This window comes from Equus caballus, chromosome 25 (assembly GCF_041296265.1).
Source record: "Equus caballus isolate H_3958 breed thoroughbred chromosome 25, TB-T2T, whole genome shotgun sequence".
NCBI classification, from domain to species: Eukaryota; Metazoa; Chordata; class Mammalia; order Perissodactyla; family Equidae; genus Equus; species Equus caballus.
Genome location: NC_091708.1, coordinates 47,429,519 through 47,445,601, shown reverse-complemented (window position 1 = coordinate 47,445,601; position 16,083 = coordinate 47,429,519). Strand labels below are relative to the sequence as shown.

The window sequence follows — 16,083 nt, the reverse complement described above, 5'->3', positions numbered from 1 at the left end:
GAACACTACCACCATGTGTGTCCAAACACCATCATTTCTTGGCTTTAGCCCTTGCATTCATTTCCTAAACAGCCTTCCAGTCTTTCCCAGTATAAACTATGGTCTCCATCAGCCAGCGTGAGTCATTGAAAGGCTACTCCCCTGTTCAGATCCTCCAACGTCCTCACTTCTTTCTGAGGTCAAAGTCCTCACAGAGCCTACATGACCCCCATTCCTACCACTCTGACCTTGTCATCTGTTGCTCTCCTTCACTCCAGTCTGGTCACAACTCCACTGCTGTCTGAGGCCTCCTCTGCTCACCACCTTCACTAGGACCCCAACCCCCTAACGCTTATCTACTTGTTTCTGCCATAGCATTGATCACTTTCTAACATGGTCCTCACCATGGGCCTTGTCTGCCTCCCTCCCTGGAATACAAGGAGTTTTTAATTTGTCTTGTGCACTAGTGTAGAGTAGTTTCAGTGGGTAGGGGGTGAAAGCCCAGCTGGAGTGGTTGCCAGGAGACATGGCTGGTGGGCAGAAGGGCACCCACAGCCATCAGGCCCTGGAGCTCCTGTTTCGGAAAGACCTGGACCATTCGGCGCCCTGGCGCCTCGCCCCATCTGTTAAGGAGCTTGAGGCCCCGGGAAGGTGGGTGCAGCCTGAGGATGGGCAGGGTGAGGGAGCCCAGGGCCCCGCGGTCCTGAGCCTGGCCCCGTGGTGAGGACGCGGCGGGCGGCCGGGGAGAAGGGCGCTCAGGCGCTCGCCAGCGGGCCGCGCTCCAGGTGGGGCTCGGGCCACCTTCCCGCGTCGCGCAGGCACTGCCCCGGCCGCTACTCCGCAGCGGCCCGCGGGCTCTGGGCCCGACCCCGCCCCGCGCCTCCTGCCCGGCGCCCTGGGCACGGGGAACGAACCTAGGGAGCCGCAGCGGGTCCCGCCCAGAGCCCACCTGCAGGGCCCCTGCAGCCCGCGCCGGGGCGGAGACGGGCGGGGGCCGCCGGGGCCGGGGCCAGGAGCGCCGCCGCCCGCACAAAGCTTCCCGCGAAGCTGACGTCGCGCGGGGCGGCCGCGCAGGCACCGCCCCCGGCCGCGCCCCTCCCCCGCGCTCGCCCTGCTCCTCAGCGCGCAGGCGCACTAGCCCTCCTCCCATTGGCTGCGGCGCGGCGGCGCGCGGCGGCCGGCGCAGGACGCGCCCCGCGATTGGCCGGGCGGCGGCGGGCGGGGGTGTGTCCGCGCCGCGCCCCGCCCTCGGCCCCGCTCGCGGTGGTGCGCGCGGCGGCGGCGGCGGCGGCGCGTGGCAGGTCCGGCGGGCGCGAGGCGGCGGCGGCCCGCGTCCGGCCCAGCCTCGTCCCGCCCGCCCGCCCGCCGGCCCCGGCCCCGGCCCCGGCCCGCCCGCTGGCGCCCCGCGGCCCCGACCCGGCCCCGACCCGGCGCCTCCCGAGGGAGCGGCGCCGCCGGCCGAGCGCAGGCCCGGCCATGACCGACTTCAAATTGGGCATCGTGCGGCTCGGCCGGGTGGCTGGGAAGGTGAGCGGCGCGGGGCCGGGGGCGCGGGCTCTGGCCGGGGCCGGGGGCCCGGGCGCCACGGGCGCGGGGGCGGGCGGTTGTGCGGCCGGCGGGCCGGCGGCGTGTCCCTGCGGGGCGGCCCTCCTCGGGCCGCAGCCTGGGGCTCGGGCCGTGTGCCTTGGCCGGGGGAGGTGGGGGCTGTCGGGCTGCACCTGCGGCCGCGGGGAGCGCTGCGTCCGTCCGAGGCGGCGCGCTCGCTCCCTGCCAAGACGCGGTGTGCGCGCCGCTCCGTGCCTGCCGGTCGGCGGTGGAGCTTCGCGCAGGTTTCACCCTGCCAGCGGTGGCCACGTCTGGCTGAGCCTCAGTGGCCCTCGCCAGAGTAGGGCCTCCCTCTGCTCTTCTCCCTCACCTGGCCCCGCCCTCCGTGTGTTCGAAGCTGGGGCTTCTGGCACCTGTGGGCATCCAGGCTTGGCTGTTTCCAGGAGCCGGCCGGCCGTGCTGCTGCACCAGCCACGGACCTTACCTTGGATGGGAACACTGTTCCCATCACCAGCGGCGGAAGCTTCTGGTGGGAGAGAGGAGCAGAGGCAGTCAGATGAAGGTAAAACCGATTCAGATCCTAGAAGAAAAGCTTTCCAAGCACGAGTGAGACTAAGAGTGAGACTGGTCGGTTTGGGACGTTTTCTGCCTTTCCTGCAGAGGAATGTGGCTTTCTAACTAGGGAGAATGGGCTTCTTTCAGCGTTGAGACCCTTTCTGACTCAGTGACTGGTTGCATTAATGTCGTCCTTTAAAACTTTTATCTGGAATGTTTCAGACAGATAAAAAAACAAAAAAAAGACAATTTAGTGTGCACCTGTGTCTCAATCACCTACCTTAATAAATAAACATTAACGGAAGTCTTTTGGATGTTCTGCCTCAATACTGGTCCCCTCGCTCTACTCCAGTGAAGCCATCATCTTGGACTGGGTTTATTGCCACATTAAAACGCACAGCGTAGAGGTTGGCCAGTTCAGTGCCATTTCTTATGGTTAGTCTCATGCAGATGGGAAGTGACGCCCACTACCAGCTCCTCTGGTTCGGTCTGGAGTGAGGAATGACCACCTTTGGCACATCTCCCTGCTCCTTGGGGTAGACTGCCCCGTGCCCCTCACCTGCTGATCTCTCTCTGTGTGAAGGGGCCATTTCTGCCTGTTACTAATACCTTGCACTGACCCCAATTTGTAACTTTTTGAAACGTTAATTTCCAGACCAAGTACACACTGATAGATGAGCAAGACATCCCGCTGGTGGAGGGCTACTCCTTTGAGGTAAGGATGGCCGTCCCTTTGCCTGGGGAGGGTCGCAAGGGATGGGTTTTCTTGCCTGTGCTGTGAGGGCAGGACCATGCCTGTGAGCTGGCCCATGAAGCCTGTTGAGCCCGAGGCCTCTGCAATGCTGGCCCTGACCCGCCCCTGCCGGGTTGCTGGCTCTTCCTAGAAAACAGACCACACTGTGTCATGTTTGTGGCTGACTGTTCAATGGGACAGCCCCCCTTCTGGTGCCACCCCACCTCTCCTCTGGTGTTGGCCCCGTGTCCTCGCCACCCTCTGTCTGTGTGAGCCTCCCTGCCCTTGCCTCTTGTCTGCTTGATGACCTGCTCCTTCCCTTCCAGCCTCCAGGAGTCTGGGGCCACCATGCCTTTACTTCAGCTCTTCCTGCTCTTACGGTAGTTATTCAGTCAGGGATTTCTCTCTTTCAGTGGATTGTGGGCTTTCTTTAAGCGCAGAAAGCTTATTTCTCTTTCCATGGTGTTGTGCAGAGTGGTTCGCGAGTGTGTCTTACTTGAATGCAGGCGAGTACTTTTTGGGATGTGTTGGCTTCTTGGTGCCGTGTGTGGGAGCCTCCTCAGACCCCCAGCTTCCCAGGAACCGGCCTGGCATTTTCCCCTCTGGCTTCTTTGTTTCACTTGATTTTTCTGAGAGGGATTTGAAATGTTGCCGAGAATCAGAGGTTTTTTAGCAGGACTGTTCCTTGTCTCTTCTCAGGCCCGGATGGATGTCGATGCGGATGGAAATGGTGCTAAGATATTTGCATATGCCTTCGACAAAAACCGAGGAAGGGGGTCTGGAAGGCTCCTTCACGAGCTGCTTTGGTGGGTATTTTTGAGCTGTTTGTTTCCTGCCTTGGGTCCTACATGAGCCCTGGTTCCCACAGGGTGTGTGGGGACAAGTGGTGTTCTCCCCAAGACCCCCAGTTACTTTTGCATCATTTCCACTGACCCAGAGGAATGACTGATTTGAATCTCACGGCACTCAGTCTTCACACATCAGGTGGGCTTTCTGCTCTCATGCTCACTCTGGACACAGAGGCTTTTGCTGAGCCTGTTGGTGGGATGTGGGGAAGGGGCTGCTTGTCCTCAGTGTGCATGGTGGAGTTTGGAAATGCCTGGGGCCACTCAGTCGGGCAATCTCTAGGCTGTGTTAGATGGTGTGGGGTTGCATCCTTGGCTCCCTGCAGCCCAGCTCTTGAATCCAGGGGCTGAGTGGTCAACGTGCTCTGCCCTGTTTGGGGCACAGACTGACATTCGTGGATTCCTCTTGGCACCCTTGCTCCTGACACGTCTTCATCAATGTGATGAGGAGCCCATTCAGGTCATGTGACTGAGATGTCTAGGGGCCAGAGGAGGCTGACCTAGAGAGCTGTCTGTTTCCTAGGGAGCGGCACCGGGGAGGCATTGCTCCCGGGTTTCAGGTGGTGCATCTCAATGCTGTGACCGTGGACAATCGCCTGGACAACCTGCAGCTGGTGCCGTGGGGCTGGCGGCCCAAAGCCGAGGAGACCTCCAGCAAACAAAGGTGGGTCTTCTGAGGGCTGGTGATGCTGGCAGTGGTGCGCACCCCCAGCTGATGTTGCCCAGAGGGGTCATTGTCTCTGCTTTGTGCTCTGATGCTTCTGTGGGTTTGGGGACCTTGGTTATTTCCCTTCAAAGTGTGGGGTTCTCCTCTTCTTTGGGGCAGGATGAGATTTTGATGCTTCTTTTTTGGGGTTGGTTTTCTGATGCTTAGCTTTAGCAAGAACGGTTGTGTGGGCAGGACTTCTGCTCCATGCTCCTGGGAGACGTTGGACATCTGTCTCAGGGGTGCCCCTTGTGCTCTTGTGTTGAACAGTTTGCCTAAGCAGTGGTCTAAAGGGAGCAGGACAGTGTGGTTCGGGGCTCAGCCACCTCCTCTCCACAGTCCTGGAGACAGTGCTTCTGCCCGGGATGGCACAGGCATCCCACCTGGGCAGGTAGGATGCTTGAGGGGAGTTCCCGAGGCCCCAGGAGCAGTCCAACTGTGAGCTTCAAGGAGCCCTTGGAGAGGGCTGGGGGGCCCGCGCAGCGCAGGTGGCAACAGTGGGATCACTCAGCCAGCCACGCTTGGTGGTGAGGCGACAGTCCCCAGCCTATGAGAAGGCTATGCCCAGACCGACGCTGCTGCAGCTCTGGAGGGTATCCTGTGCTCCACACACCCATCATTTCCTACATGGCTTTGGCAGGGTGAGGGGACTAGGGGCTGGGGTCTCTGCTCTGATGTTAAAAGTTTGACCCTACAGTTCTCTCATGCTGCTCTTGAGGGAAGCTGACCTTTTTATAACAGTTGAGTAGGATTTTTATCTTCCTGGGGCTTATGTTAGTCTGGACTTTTGGTTGCAGGTGCCAGTTTGGCTGAAGCAAAACCAGGGCACTTATGGGCTTCCCCCAGCTGAGACATAGAAAGCCACAAAGGCAGCACCTCCAGTTATTCCTCTGGAGTAGCCACCTGAGCAGCAGACTCGCCTTCCACAGGTGGAGTGTTCTGTGGCATCGAGGAAGTCCTAGGGTCAACTCTGGTTAGCTTACTTCGAATCACTTTTTACCCCAGAGTTGGGGACGGGAGGGCTCTGTCATCAAACAGAACGAAGATTGTGTCATCAACAGAAGAGTAAGGGCAGCTGAGGAGGCAAACCAGTATCCACACACTTCACCCTGGGTGGTCCAACAGTGTAGATGCCGGGACCTGCCCTTCTGACTCCACGCAGGTGTCCTTCAGTGTGGACGCCAGGACCTGCCTCTCTGACTCCTCGCAGGTGTCCTACTGCCCATCCTTCACCCAGCGACGGAGCCCCTCCTTCCGGGATCTGGGCTGTGAAATCTCTCGTTTGAGGCAGGTCTCCATGTGACTCATGGGCTGGCCAGTCTGTGGCTGATTGTCACGTCTACTCATTTGAACACTCTTCGTAGTCGTGAGATGAGATATCCACTACTACGAACATCTGTTTGGGTGGAATAGGGCTGAATATTTGGTACTAAAAAGGGTGTCCCCTCCTAATCTCTTCCCCAACCCAAACTAGCTGTCTGTCCAGTGCTGTCCCTTCCTGCCCCTGCCTCTGGCCCAGCCTCCCGCCTTATGGGCCCCAACTGGTGGGCTCTGTGAACGACCCACGGGAGGGAGCCTCGTGAATGTGGCCTTGGGGCTGGTCCTGGGCCTCCTACGAGTGGCTTGGAGGAGAATGAGGCAGCCAAACTACAGCCCACCAGAGAATACCGGACAGGGTAGCCCTGGCGTATAACTGACTCTTTTCCAAACAAGCGTTCTTTTTTTTTTTCCCCTTTTTCCATTTTTTTGTTAATCGAATGATACAAAACAACCATCATTCTGTAAATGCCCAAGCCCCCAGCTGGTCCTCCTTCCCAGAGTCACACCCTACTCAGCCTCTCCCCAATCCTGCTGTCTCTCTTCCCCTGCCCTAGCCCAGGGACAAAGTCCTGGCAGGAGGCTGGGATGGGCATTACATGTGCTTCCATTTTTCAGCGGGTGGCCTCCACACAGCTGGTTCTTTTATTTTTTAACTGAAATTTAATTTAATTTAATTTTTTTGGTGAGGAAGAGTGGCCCTGAGCTAACACCTGTTTTTGCTTGAGGAAGATTGTCCCTGAGGTAACATCTGTGCCAGTCTTTCTCTATTTTTTGTACATGGGATCCTCCCACAGCATGGCCTAATGACTGGTGTGTAGGTCCACACCTGGGATCCAAACTCGCAAACCCTGGGCCACCAATCTGGAGCGCACGCTCTTAACCACTATGCCAATGGGCCAACCCCCAAGGCTGGTTCTTGTAGTGGGGACCACCCTGTCTGTGAGAAGCCCCCCAGCTTCTCCTAGGCCTGCATCTTCCACTCTGCTTTCCTGGCATCACTTTGGTGTGGGGCCTCTAGGGCAGCTCAGTAACAGGTGGTAGGACCTCTTTGCAAAGGTTCCTTTTCCTGCCTTTCTGCCTTTGAAGGCTGGCTGGGGCAAGACCTTGCTTCTTATAGGACTTCATTGAAGGGCTCAGAAAGTGGCCAGATCCTCCTACGTCCCGACTCCCCTTTTTGTCTTTAAGAAAAATTATCTATTTATTTTATTTTTTTGAGGAAGATTAGCCCTAAGCTAACATCCGTGCCCATCCTCCTCTACTTTATATGTGGGACACCACGACAGCATGGCTCAACAAGCAGTGTGTAGGTCTGCATCTGGGATCTGAACTGCTAACCCTGGGCTGCCGAAGTGGAACATGTGAACTTAACCACTGTGCCACCGGGCTGACCCCTAAAAAAAATTTTATTGTGGTAGAATACACATAACATTTATGATCTTGACTGTTTCTAAGTGCACAGTTCTGTGGCATTTAGTACATTCACGTCACTATACAGGCATCCCCATCATCATCTCCAGGACTTTCTCATCTTCCCAGACTGAAGCTCTGTCCCCATTGAACACTCACCCCCTCCCCTTCCCCAGCCCCCGGCACCACCCCACTTCCTGTCTGTATGGATTTGACTCCTCTAACCTTGCATGAGTGGAGTCCTACAGGATTTGTCCTTTTGTGTTGGCTCTTTTCAGTGAGCACGATGTCCTCAAGGTCTTTCCCTGTCGTAGCACATGTCAGGATTGCCATCCTTTCTAAGGCTGCATAATATTCCACTGTGTGGATAAACCACATTTTGTTAATCCATTCACCCGTTGATGGACACTTGGGTTGCTTCCACGTTTTGGCTGTTGTGAATAATGCTGCTATGAACGTGGATGTCCTATGAACAGGGTCTTTGAGACCCTGGTTTCAACTCTTTGATAGGTGCTCGGAAGTCGGATTGCTGGATCATATATAAGTGCTATTTTTAGTGTTTTGAGGAGCTGCCATCCTGTTTTCCACAGCAGCTGCACCACTTTGCATTCCTACCAATAGTGCACGGGGTCCCAGTCTCTCACCTCTGCGCTAGCACTGCTTTTCTATTTGTTTGTTTGGGGTAGCCATCCCAATAGTGTGAGGTGGGACCTCATTGTAGCTTTGATTTGCATTTCCCTGATGATCAGTGATGTTGAGCATCTTTTCATGTGCTTCTTGGCTATTTGTGTATTTCTTTGGAGAAATGTCTATTCAGGTCCTTTGCCTGTTTCCTAATTGGGTTATTTGTGTTTTTTTTAAGATTTTATTTTTCCTTTTTCTCCGCAAAGCCCCCTGGTACATAGTTGTATATTTTTAGTTGTGGGTCCTTCCAGTTGTGGTATGTGGGATGCCACCGCAGCATGGCCCAATGAGCGGTGCCATGTCTGTGCCCAAGATCCGAACCGGCGAAACCCTGGGCCAATCCTGGGCTGCCGAAGCGGAGCATGCAGACTTAACCACTCGGCTACAGGGCCAGCCCCGGCTTATTTTTTTTCTTGTTGAGTTGTAGGAGCTGTCTGTATATCCTGGATATCTCTTATCAGATACACGATTTGCAAATATTTTCTCCCATTCTGCTTGTTGCCTTTTTACTCTGGATAGTCTTTTTAAAAATTTTTTATTGAGGTTATGATAGTTTACAACATTATGAAATTTCAGTTGTACGATATTATGTCAGTCATCTTCACCCTTTGTGCCTGCCCCCCACCCCGCTTCCCCCCTGGTAACCACTAATCTCTTAGTCCATGTGTTTATCTTCCACATATGAGTGGAATGATGCAGAGTTTGTCTTTATCTGGCTTATTCCGCTTAACATAACACCCTCAAAAGTCCATTCATGTTGTTGCAAATGGGGCACTTTTGTCCTTTTTTTATGGCTGAGTAGTATTCCATTGTATGTACATACCACATCTTCTTTATCCAGTCCTCAGTGGATGGGCACTTGGGTCACTTCCATGTCTTAGCTATTGTGAATAAGGCTGCAATGAATATAGGGGTGCGTGAGTCTCTGAATCATTGATTTCAAGTTCTTTGGATAAATACCCAGTAGTGGGATGGCTGGGTCTTGTGTTATTTCTGTTTTTAATTTTTTGAGAAATCTCCATGGTGTTTTCCACAGTGGCTGCACCAGTTTGCATTCCCACCAGCAGTGTATGGGGGTCCCTTTTTCTCCACCACCTCTCCAACATTTGTTATTTTTGGTCTTGGTAATTATAGCCATTCTAATGTATGTCAGGTGATATCTTAGTGTAGTTTTGATTTGCATTTCCCTGATGATCAGTGATGATGAGCATCTTTTCATGTGCCTAATGGCCATCCATATATCTTTTTTGGAGAAATGTCTGTTCATATCCCCTGCCCATTTTTTGATCAGGTTGTTTGATGTTTTGTTGTTGAGTTGTGTGAGTTCTTTATGTATTATGGAGATTAACCCTTTGTTGGATATTCGGTTTGCAAATATTTTTTCCCAGTTGGTGGGTTGTCTTTTCGTTTCAATCCTGTTTTCCCTTGCCTTGTAGATGCTCTTTAGTCTGATGAAGTCCTCCTTTTTATCCTTTCTGTTGTTTCCTTTGTCCAAGAAGACATGGTGTCCAAAAAGATCCTTTTAAGACCGATGTCAGGGTCTGACCCTGTGGCTGAGTGGTTAAGTTCATGTGCTCCACTTCAGCAGCCCAGGGTTTCGCTGGCTCATCGGGCCATGCTGAGGCGCCATCCCACATGCCACAACTGGAAGGACCCACAACTAAAACTAAACAACTATGTACCAGAGGGCTTTGGGGAGAAAAAGGAAAAATAAAATATTTTAAAAAGAAAAAAAAAGACCCATGTCAAAGAGTGTACTGCCTATATTTTCTCATAGAAGTCTTTTTGGTTTCAGGTCTTAACTTTAAGTCTTTGGTCCATTTTGAGTTTATTTTTGTGAATGGCGTAAGAGAATGGTCTACTTTGATTCTTTTGCATGTGGCTGTCCAGTTTTCACAACACCATTTGTTGAAGAGACTTTCCTTTCTCTGTTGTATGTTCTCAGCTCCTTTGTCAAAGATTAGCTGTCCATAGATGTGTGGTTTTATTTCTGGGCTTTCAGTTCTGTTCCATTGATCTACGTGTCTGTTTTTGTACCAGTACCATGCTGTTTTGATTACTATAGCTTTGTCGTGTATTTTGAAGTCAGGGATTATGATGCCTCCAGCTTCATTCTTTTTTCTCAGGAGTGCTTTAGCAATTCTGGATCTTTTGTTGCCCCATAGGAATTCTAGGATCCTTTGTTCTATTTCCATGAAGAATATCACTGGGATTCTAATTGGGATTGCATTGAATCTGTAGATTGCTTTAGGTAGTATGGACATTTTAACTATGTTTATTCTTCCAGTCCATGTGCATGGAATGTCTTTCCATCTCTATATCTCGTCATCAGTTTCTTTCAGGAAAGTCTTAGAGTTTTCATTTTATAGGTCTTTCACTTTTCTTGGTTAAATTTATTCCAAGGTATTTTATTCTTTTCGTTGCGATTGTGTTCTTGAATTCTCTTTCTATCAGTTTGTTATTAGAGCATAGAAATGCAACTGATCTTTGTAAGTTGATTTTGTACCCTGCAACTTTTCTGTAATTGTTGATTATTTCCAGTAGCTTTCCGATCGATTTTTTAGGATTTTTCTGTATATAAAATCATATTGGGGGTTGGCCCAGCGGAGCAGCGGTTAAGTGCACACATTCCACTTCTTGGTGGCCCAGGGTTTGCTGATTCAGATCCTGGGTGCGGACATGACACCGCTTGGCAAAAGCCATGCTGTGGTAGGTGTCCCATGTATAAAGTAGATGAAGATGGGCCTGGATGTTAGCTCAGGGCCAGTCTTCCTCAGTAAAAAGAGGAGGATTGGCAGTAGTTAGCTCAGGGCTAATCTTCCTCAAAAAAAAAAAAATCATGTCATCTGCAAACAGTGAGAGTTTCACTTCTTCATTGCCTATTTTGGATTCCTTTTATTTCTTTTTCTTGCCTAATTGCTCTGGCCAATACCTCCAGTACTCTGTTGAATAAGAGTGGCTATAGTGGGCATCCTTGTCTTGTTCCTGTTCTCAGAGGGATGGTGTTCAGTTTTTCCCCACTGAGTATGACATTGGCTGTGGATTTGTCATATACGGCCTTTATTATGTTGAGGTACTTTCCTTCTATCCCCATTTTATTGAGAGCTTTTATTATAAATGGATGTCGGATCTTGTCGAATGCTCTCTTTCCATCTATTGAGATGATCATGTGGTTTTTGTTCCTCATTTCATTGGTGTGGTGTATCTCATTGATTGATTTGTGGATGTTGAACCATCCCCGTGTCCCTGATATAAATCCCACTTGATCATGGTGTATGATCTTTTTAATGTATTGCTGTATTCTGGTTGCCAATATTTTATTGAGGATTTTTGCATCTATGTTCATCAGCAGTATTGGCCTGTAATTTTCCTTCTTTGTGTTGTCCTTGTCTGGCTTTGGTATTGGGGTGTTGCTGGCCTTGTAAAACGTGTTAGGAAGTGCTCCATCTTCCTCAGTTTTCTGGAGTAGTTTGAGAAGGATAGATGTTAAATCTTCTTTGAATGTTTGGTAGAATTCTTCAGAGAAGCCATCTGGTCCTGAACTTTTATTTTTGGGGAGGGTTTTGATTACTGTTTCAAACTCTTTACTTGTGATTGGTCTATTCAGATTCTCTATTTCTTCTTGATTCAGTTTGGGGAGGTTGTATGAGTCTAAGAATTTATCCATTTCTTTTAGGTTGTCCAATTTGTTGGCATATAGTTTTTCATAGTATTCTCTTATAATCCTTTGTATTTCAGTGGTAGCCATTGTAATTGCTCCTTTTTCATTTCTAATTTTATTTATTTGAGTCTTTTCTCTTTTTTTTTCTTAGTGAGCCTGGCTAAGGGTATGTCAATTTTATTTTCTTGAAGAACCAGCTCTTTGTTTCTTTGATCCTTTCTATTGTCTTTTTTGTTTCAATTTCATTTTATTTCTGCTCTCATTTTTATTATTTCCCTCCTTCTACTGACTTTGGGCTTTGTTCTTCTTTTTCTAATTCTGTTAGGTGTAGTTTGAGATTGCTTATTTGGGATTTTTCTTGTTTGTTGAGGTGAGCCTGTTTTGCAGTGAATTTCCCTCTTAGGACCACTTTTGCTGCATCCCAAATGAGTTAGTATGGTGTGTTTTCATTTTCTTTTGTCTCCAGATAATATTTGATTTCTCCTTTGATTTCTTCAATGATCCATTGGTCATTCAGTAGCATTTTGTTTAATCTCCACATCTTTGCCCCTTTCTCAGCTTTTTTTCTTGGAATTGATTTCTAGTTTCATAGTTTTATGGTTGGAAAAGATGCTTGATATTATTTCAGTCCTCTTAAATTTATTGAGGCTTACCTTGTTACCAACATATGGTCTATCCTTGAGAATGTTCCATGCGCACTTGAGAAGAATGTGTGACCTGCTGTTTTGGATGGAGTGTTCTATATATATCTATTAAGTCCATCTGGTCTAGTTTTTCATTTAATTCTACAATTACCTTGTTGACTTTCTGTCTGGATGATCTACCATTGGTGTTAGTGGGGTGTTGAGGTCCCCTCCTATTATCGGATTGTTGTTGACATCTCCTTGTAGTTTCGTTAATAGTAGCTTCATGTACTTTGGTGCTCCTGTGTTGGGTGCATGTATATTTATAAGGGTTATGTCTTCTTGATAGAATGTCCCTTTGATCATTGTACACTGCCCCTCTTTGTCTCTCTTTACCTGTCTTGTCTTGACATCTACTTTGTCTGATATAAGTATGGTGACACCTGCTTTGTTTTGTTTGCCATTAGCTTGGAGTATCATCTTCTATCCATTCACTCTGAGTCTGTGTTTGTCTCTAGAGCTGAGATGCGTTTCCTGGAGGGAGCATGTTGTTGGGTCTTGTTCTTTAATCCCTCCCTCCACTCTGTGTCTGTTTTTTGGAGAATTCAGTCCATTTACATTTAGAGTGATGATTGAAATGTGGGGGCCTGATGCTGCCATTTTATCACTTGTTTTACAGTTCTGCATTTCCTTTGTTTCTCGTCCCATGTATTTCCAGCTACCAATTCAGTTAGGTAGTTTTCTTAGTTTTCTCTTTATTTGTAATTTGTATCTCTGTTCTAATTATTTGTTTAGTGGTTACTATGTGGTTTGTATAAAACATCTCATAGATGAGAGAGTACATTTTCTGATGACCTTTTATTTCCTTAGACCAAGCTGGTTCCATCCCTTTCTGCTTCCCCTTCTAAGTTGTTATTGTCACATCTTTTTTCTTGTGTTGTGAGTTTGTGGTTAAAATGACAAGATTATATTTATTCTTAGTGTTTTCCTTCCCTTTATTTTTAACATTATACGTAAGCATTTGCTAACCTGTTCTGATGGAAAGCTGCAATTTTCTGACTTTGTCTTTCTACTTATCTCTTTGCTCAGGGTTTTGTAACCCCTTTCCTTTGTTTTTTCCCCCCCAGTTATGAGGGCCTTCCTGAGTACTTCTTGCAGGGGGGGTTTTGTGGCTATGAACTCCCTTAGCTTTTGTTTATCTGGGAAAGTTTTTATTTCTCCGTCATATCTGAAGGATATTTTCTCTGGATAGAGTATTCTTGGCTGAAAGTTTTTGTTCTTCATAGATTTGAATATGTCATTCCATTCTCTCCTACCCTGTAAGGTTTCTGCTCAGAAACCCGCTGAAACCCTGATAGGGGTTACTTTCTAGGTTATTTTCTTTTGCCTTGCTGCCCGTAATGTTTTTTCTTTGTCACTGACTTTTGCCAGCTTTACTATTATATGCCTTGAAGTTGGTCTTTTTACATTGATGTAATTAGGAGATCTATTGGCCACACGGATTTCCATCTCCTTCCCCAGATTTGGGAAGTTCTCGGCTATTATTTGTTTGAACAAGGTTTTTGCTCCTTTCTCCTCTTCTCTTTCTCGGATACCTATTATCCTTATGTTGCATTTCCTAATTGAGTCAGATATTTCTTATGGCTAGTGTCTCTTGATGCACACAAACTTTAAATTTCCATGAAGCCCAATTTGTCTGATTTTTCCTTTGTTGTCTCTGCCTCTGGCTTCATATCAAGAAGTCATTGCCAGGGCCTGGCCCCGTAGCCGAGTGGTTAAGTTCGCCTGCTCCGCTTTCGTGGCCCAGGATTTTGCTGGTTTGGATCCTGGGCGCGGACGTGGCCCTGCTCATCAGGCCGTGCTGAGGCAGCATCCCACATGCCACACTAGAAGGACCCACAACTGAAAATACACAACTATGTACCAGGGGGGCTTTGGGAGAAAAAGGAAAAAGTAAAATCTTTAAAAGAAAAAAAAGAAGAAGTCATTGCCAAATCCAGTGTTGTGAAGCTGATGCCCCGTGTTTTCTTCTGAGAGTTTTATTGTTTAAGTCCTTGTCCATTTCGAGTTACTTTTTGTATATGGTGCTAAATGAGGGTGACCGTTTCCCTTTTTTAACCAAATTCCTCTAGGCTTGGCCCCTCTAGAGGGTGGGTGAGTTGAAGGGGATGGTTCACCTGTCCCTTTGCTCTCGCAGTGGCATCTCCTTTGAATCCCAGCTCCAGAGGTGGCTGCTCGCTGCCCTGCACTTGCCCCACCCAGCCTGTGCCCCTTGTGGGGCCTGTTACAGGCACCTCAGTTCTAGCATCAGGTACAATTCTTCAGTTGCAAGCATCTGGTCCACTCAAGCAAGATAAGTGTTTAGAAGGATGTAGAGCAGCTCACAGTAACGAAGGGGAGGTGACCAGTCAGGGGCAGAAGCAGATGGCTCTGGGGCCATGAGCAGGAAGAAGGGCTGCCTGGCCTGCTCAGGTGCCCTGGGCTCTGTCAGCTCCCAGGAAACACTGCACACTCTGTGCCTCTGTGTGCCTGTTAGTCCCAGGTGTTGGGGAGATTGATGGAGGAGGCAGACACAGCTCTGCCCTTATCTTAGTGAGAAGATAGGACACGCTCAGTACTTGAGCTCACATGGAGATGAGCCCATGCAGTGTGGGTAGGCCAAAGAAAAGTCAAGTTGCTGTAACAGAGATGGGGGCAAAGGGTATTGTGAGCAAGAAGAAACGGCCTGTCCCTCTTGGAGTCCTGCTGTGATCCTGTCTGGCTGGAGTGTACTGAGCATCCTCTTCTCTCTCTAAGGGAGCAGAGCTTATATTGGCTTGCGATTCAGCAGCTTCCCACGGACCCCATAGAAGAGCAGTTCCCCGTCTTGAATGTGACCCGGTACTATAACGCCAATGGGGACGTGGTGGAGGAGGAGGAGAATTCCTGCACCTACTACGAGTGCCATTACCCTCCCTGCACGATGATCGAGAAGCAGGTACACACCCTCTGCGAGCACTGGCTCTGGGCCGCTCCATACCCTGATGCCCCAGCCTTGGTCGTGGCGAGGGTCTCGTCACTGCAGACTCTGCAGTGCCTCTCTGAGAGCTCCCTTTTCTCACAGCTTCTCCTCTGGTGGCTGTTCCTTTGTGGTTGCCTAACCAGGCCCCAGACCCTCCAGCCTCCGTGCGTGGGGTTGCTGTGTCCTTCCTGATTCTTAGATGTAGTTCCTGCCCCACAGTGGATTCCCTGGCGTGACCTGAAGCCACGGCTGTTCTGTGTGTTCTTGCAGCTCCGGGAGTTCAACATCTGTGGGCGCTGCCAGGTGGCCAGGTACTGTGGCTCCCAGTGCCAGCAGAAGGACTGGCCTGCCCACAAGAAGCACTGTCGGGAGAAGAAGCGCCCCTTCCAGCACGAGCTAGAGCCGGAGCGGTGACGGGCAGCAGGGCGGCAGTGCAGCCCCCGTGCACGTGGCTTCCAGACCTTCCTCGGGCACAGCAGACACAGACTGGTGGTTGAACCTGGAAGTGCTGAAGGAGCCAGTGATGCGCACCCAGGACAGCCGCCGTGGAGCCCCTTGTCGTGGGCACTTTGTGCGGGCACAGCGCTCCCCTCCAAGTGTTAACCTCAAGCAGAGACAGCTGGGGAGGCTCCCGCCAGGATGCTTCTCATTATTTATATGTTAATATGTTTGTAAACTCATGTACAGTTTTTTTGTGGGGGGAGGCAGTGAGAGGGTTAGAAATTACAAATAGAATCATTTGTGGTAATCTTCAAATGGCAAACAGCCGGGCCACATGCCTAAAAACTGTCATGTGGCAGATGCTTCTCTCCTGGGCAGCTGCAGCCTGAAGAGCATGGGCTGTGTGGAGTCATAGCCACAAGGCAAAGTAAAGGGGTGGAGTCGTCTGGTGCCTTGGCTGTTCTCTGACCTCCTCTTCACCCCTTATGCTGTTGAGGGTTTTTTCTGAGTGGATCGGGGCTGTCTGGGTGTGGGGTGTGAGGCTCGCCCTCACGTCTGGAATTCCTGAGCGAGTGTGTGGCAG

The 16,083-nt window shown here is 50.0% G+C and overlaps 1 protein-coding gene across 2 annotated transcripts; it reads left to right on the top strand.

The window, feature by feature from the left end:
* The first annotated feature begins 1,287 nt into the window (after positions 1-1,287).
* Positions 1,288-15,951, top strand: ZMYND19 (zinc finger MYND-type containing 19). Of its 2 annotated transcripts, none has more exons than XM_023629505.2 (6): positions 1,288-1,506; positions 2,735-2,794; positions 3,512-3,618; positions 4,181-4,321; positions 14,855-15,035; positions 15,330-15,951. In XM_023629505.2, exons 1-6 carry the CDS (start codon positions 1,456-1,458, stop codon positions 15,471-15,473), a joined length of 684 nt encoding a protein of 227 aa, XP_023485273.1. In that variant the 5' UTR covers positions 1,288-1,455; the 3' UTR covers positions 15,474-15,951. The 2 variants fall into 2 exon arrangements, with proteins under 2 accessions (XP_023485273.1, XP_005606043.1); XM_005605986.4 differs by lacking the exon at positions 1,288-1,506 and adding an exon at positions 1,550-2,086.
* Positions 15,952-16,083: the final 132 nt, after the last annotated feature.